The 4,909-nt window shown below is 33.7% G+C and overlaps 1 protein-coding gene across 1 annotated transcript in view; it reads left to right on the top strand.

The window, feature by feature from the left end:
* Positions 1 to 4,909, top strand: part of LOC102775182 (transmembrane protease serine 11F-like) — a 44,933-nt gene that overhangs the window by 14,804 nt on the left and 25,220 nt on the right. Inside the window, exons 5-6 of the mRNA XM_015565767.1 lie at positions 632 to 699; positions 4,343 to 4,506. Of these exons, the coding sequence (XP_015421253.1) occupies positions 632 to 699; positions 4,343 to 4,506 (232 nt within the window). The remainder of the gene's footprint in view (positions 1 to 631; positions 700 to 4,342; positions 4,507 to 4,909) is intronic.

Genomic DNA, 4,909 nt, shown 5'->3' with positions numbered 1-4,909 from the left:
AAGGAAGGAAGGAAGGAAGGAAGGAAGGAAGGAAGGAAGGAAGGAAGAAGGGAGGGAGGGAGAGAGGGAAGGAGGGAGGGAAGGAAGGAAGGAAGGAAGGAAGAAAAAGAAAGAAAGAAACATCTCCTTCTGGGGACATTTCGGTCAAGTTTTATGACATTGATATTCAATAAAAGGCTGAGCATGGAAGATAAAATCTATTAGTTGGTCTTTTGAATTCACCTCTCCAAAATGAATATTCTGATGTATCATGCTACTCTTAGGAACAAATATTTTTATCCAACTGTGCCACATTTTTTTTTATTTAAAGACATTTGTGAATGAACTGAGCCTGAAGATAATTTTCAAAAAGATATATATTTAACACATTGCATCTTTTTCCTAATTGAGTCATGATCTGGGAAAATTTTAATACTATGTATTTGATGATATTAAAGAATTAGTTAATTTTGGGGATGTAGGTAGTAGTAAAATGAAACTGGTCTGGCCATTTATTAATAACTGATAAAGTGGAATGATATAAACATGGTTTTTTTTACACTATTCTATCTGCTTTTATGTATGTTTGAAGTTCTCCACAATGAAAACTTAAAATAAAACATAATAATTATGCATTTTACTCTTTTAACAGATAAATGAAACATTTCATGGATCAAAACTGAGAAGACAGTATGTCAAATCCCATGTTGTCCAAGTAAGGTATATAAAATAGCATGAGAGGCACTGAGAAAAAAAATGTTCTGTCCTGTTTCTTATCTCATACTCAGCAGAATATCTTTGCTTGGTATACAATTAAAGGGTTCAAACAAATTTGAATTCAGGGCTTCAAAACAACTAGCATTTTCAAATGTGGAAAATAAAAGGTATTCAAGGTCTATTGAGAAATTATTGAGCCAGAATCAGGAGTTCCAGATTATTGTAAGTTTCAAGTAAAGATTAAATGGGTGTGTGCGCGTTTTAAATATAAGGCCCAAAATAAAAAAGTACATTTAAAATCGGGAGATTATTTCAAGCTAAGGAAAGAATGGGTAAGGTAAGAGAGCCATGCACAAAATGTCTGACTCAGGAGTCATAAACTAGTAGCTAATGGGGTAAATCCCAAATGTAAAAGTTAGAAAATTTCACATAAAAAAAAGAATTTTTAGAATGTTGAAAAATCAAAAGATCTAACAACACAGACCACATTCCCATATGATATTTGTAAACTGAAACTGAGGCTGCACGGTTTGCCATGATGTATGCACATGTATTTACACCCAACAAGCTTCATTCTTTTACTTTACCCTCCTGCCCCTCTGAAAATCCAAGTCTGCAGCTGTTTTCTAGCAGTGAAGATGTTTTAACCAAACACTGGGAAGGAACAGATAACCTGCAAGAGATAGGAAAAGAATAACAACTACAAATAGAAATAAAAATGTTAATATGCTTAGGAATCTACCTCTCCTTAAAACCAGCACACTTAACCAGTGACTCCCTCCCCTGGAACTTTTTATATATTAACCCATTTAACCTGATAATAACCCTGTGTGGTTTTATATATAAGTTTCCCATTCTACAGATGAGGAAACTGAAGTAAAGGAAGGCTAAGTGACTTGCCAAGGTCACACATTTAATAAATACTAGAGCTGTAGGTTGAACCCAAGCAAGTATATCTAGATTATTGCATCAATTTGTGTAATCTTCAGCTTTCACTCTTGCTCCACTACAATCCATTCCCCACACCGCAATCAAATTGAATTGGAAAAGCATATAATCCCCCTACTTAATATCATCTGATCATTTCCTACGATTTCCAAACTCCTAATATAGTCCACATGACCCTACCTGACCTGGCCCTGCCTCTCTCTGACCTTTTCTCATACCCTTGATTTCACCCGTAACTTTATATTCACACTACTGACCTGCTATTATTCTTCTAATAAACATGCAAAATTGCATCATTGGCTTTGCCCAAAGAAAACGAAACTCATGTCTTCATGACAGGAGGTGGTTTTACAACTTGGAGTAAGGTGCCCACCAAGGTTAGGCTTTCACCTTCCCCCTGAAACTGAGAGATAGAGAGGCTACCATCTTTGATGGTTACTAGACCTGAGTAACTGTAGATGGCCTTCAGGGGCTTGAGAAATACATTTCTGGGTTAAACTGCAAGAGCCTTTTGAAAAATTTACTTATAACTCAAAGGAGCAGAGAAAGAATTTACATTTACAAGTTTTTAGAGTAAGTGATCTAAAAACAGGGCTATTAGGGGCCTAGAGTCAAAAAGAAGTCTGTCAAACATTTAATAAAATGAGGGGAATGTTAAGGCTACTTTGGGCAAGGTTTTTACAGTTGATATTCCTTCTTTCTGGAACATTCCTCCTTCAATCTTAACATGACTCAGTCCTTGTTATGAGGCTCTTACTGCAAAAAGGCTTTATATAATGTTCCCATATCTACCCTTCAAGTCAATGCTCTATTTTCTTCATAGAATTTAGCATAATGATTATTTATTTCTTTGTTTTCTTGTTTATGTGTCTCTCTTTCTAGCTCATGCTAGCAGGGATCTTGTGGTCTTATATGAGCTGATATAGTACCTAGAACTATGTATGGCATATTGCCTGAACTAAATTAATACATGTCTGTTAAATGAATCAAGGTATGAATGAATGAATGAATGAATGAATGAATGAATAGAAAGTTCAGGAATGTAAAAGAAAATAAGCATTTGTCATATAAAACTAAAGAGTATTTTATGAGTCAAGAAAAGGTAAAATTAAAATAACTTTTATTTCATTTTTTATTAGAAAAGAGGATCATTTTACCCTAATGATGTCAGCCTAATAATCCATATGTCTATATTTAGTTTAATTTTAGGTTGCTATTTGACACAGAATGAAGAGTCAAAGTGACATCTATGGTTTGACAAAAATCTTTAAAATAAACAAAGTAATACAATATGTCCTTGCCTATTGCATTAGAAATAAAGTGTTTGTCCCTATAGATCAGACAAGAAAAAAATAGCATTGCACCTACATAAAAGTATACTTAATAAATTGGCAAGTAATAACTAATGCTTAATACTGTATAAAGGAAATAAAAATAATTCACATATAGCACTCAAAGTAAGAGCATATGCATACATACTCTAAAACATAAATAAGGAGTGATATAAAAAATAAGCTAAGCCTTTAATTTAGAATTATCCTGGAAAAAATTGTTAGAATAATAGGCTTTATAACCATTTTAATCATGGATACTGGCCACAGTTTCTGTTTTTGTTCATGAGTGTTATGAAGGTTTAGAAGTGGATGTTTTCAGGATCTTTTTTTAAAATATATTTTTATAGATTTCAGAGAGGAAGGGAGAGGGAGAAAGAGAAACATCAATGATGAGCGAGAATCATTGATCAGCTGCCTCCTGCATGCCCCCTATTGGGGATCAAGCCTGCAACCTGGGCATGTGCCCTTGACCAGAATCAAACCTGGGACCCTTCAGTCCTTAGGCCAACTCTCTATTCATTGAGCTAAACTGCCTAGGGCCAGGATTTTTCTTGAGTCTCATAAAGCTTTGGGGTGGTTGTGGGTTTTCAAATGCACATATTCAGAGAAATACCTAGAGAGGAAAGGAGACACAGAAACAGAGAAGAGAGCGAACAGAGTGGAAGAGACATTCCCCAGAGTCACTGGTAGTTACCCCTTTTTAAATTTCTGGTTTGTTTATTTATTTTTACTTTGTTTATTTTATGTATTTGCATCTTCAAGTCAGAATTATAAATTTAATAAATCTGGTAGAAATTTTTTACTCAGTCATGATTTCGAACAGGTGAGAGAGAATTGGCCCACCCTGGAAAATTCTGCCCTCACTTTAAAAAAATGAGAATTAATGATTCTCTCATCTTACCTGTTACATTCACTTTTATACTAGCTACTGGCCCTTTATACAGAGTCTGTACTGGATTTATAATACATAGATGCATTTATATTAATAAGTAATTTTTACACAATACTCTAAAATTTTCAAAATACCTCCATATACATTATCTAATATGGTGTTTACAATAACCCAGTAAATAATATTCCAACCCTATTATAGATATGAGGAAATTTAAGTACAGAAAATGCCAACAGCTTGCTATAATCAAGAAGGTGGCAAATAGTAAATCTAGAATACAAATTCAGTTCCCCTGAGTTTAAATCACATTGTCTTTTCTGTTCACCATGTCCAGAAAGTGCCATTTCCATGCCCTTGGGAGAAACTGAAATAGCTGCTAGGAGCTCTGCTTAACAAAGTATGCAATGACTCTGCTAAGAATGACAAAGGCTCAGTAAAAAGCTGAATTTATTTGTCTGCTTCTGTTCTGCAGCAGAGCCAAAGGGAAAGTGGTAATACATTGTGTGCTGAAGTTTATATTCTGCTTTAAAAATAAGGCAGCAAAATTTCGGGATAGGATCGAAACCATTTTATATCAGAAGTTAAATGGTGAAACTGGGTGTTTAAATATAGATTCTTCTTCATTGAGAGTCTCAGGTAAGCATTTTTCTGTATGGTATAGAGTGATTTTCAACTTTTAATTTGAATATGGTATTTTGATATGCAAATGAAAACAACACTTCTCTCTTTAAAATATTATTTTATATACAACGATAATTATCTTTAATCACTGATTAAGTATTCAAAGTTCATTTTAATCAATTTGTTTATATAATATCATCTTGCATTATTAGAATTAAACCTTATTTGGTTATAGTTTTTTTTTAAGTAATCAAGTTCCCAAATAATGTTTCTTTGCAACATAAGGCAGCCTTTAACTCTGAAACTATTATGGCTTGTTCTGTGGGTCATGATTTCTTCCTCCATTCTTTTGGATATCACAAGAATCTAGACTCCTAAACTCCAGAATTGAGTTTGAATCTCTTTAACATCAAACTTC

The sequence above is a fragment of the Myotis davidii genome, unplaced genomic scaffold, assembly GCF_000327345.1.
Source record: "Myotis davidii unplaced genomic scaffold, ASM32734v1 scaffold31, whole genome shotgun sequence".
NCBI lineage: Eukaryota > Metazoa > Chordata > Mammalia > Chiroptera > Vespertilionidae > Myotis > Myotis davidii.
Note: the sequence above shows the minus strand (reverse complement) of the source record. Positions and strands in the feature narration are given on the sequence as shown.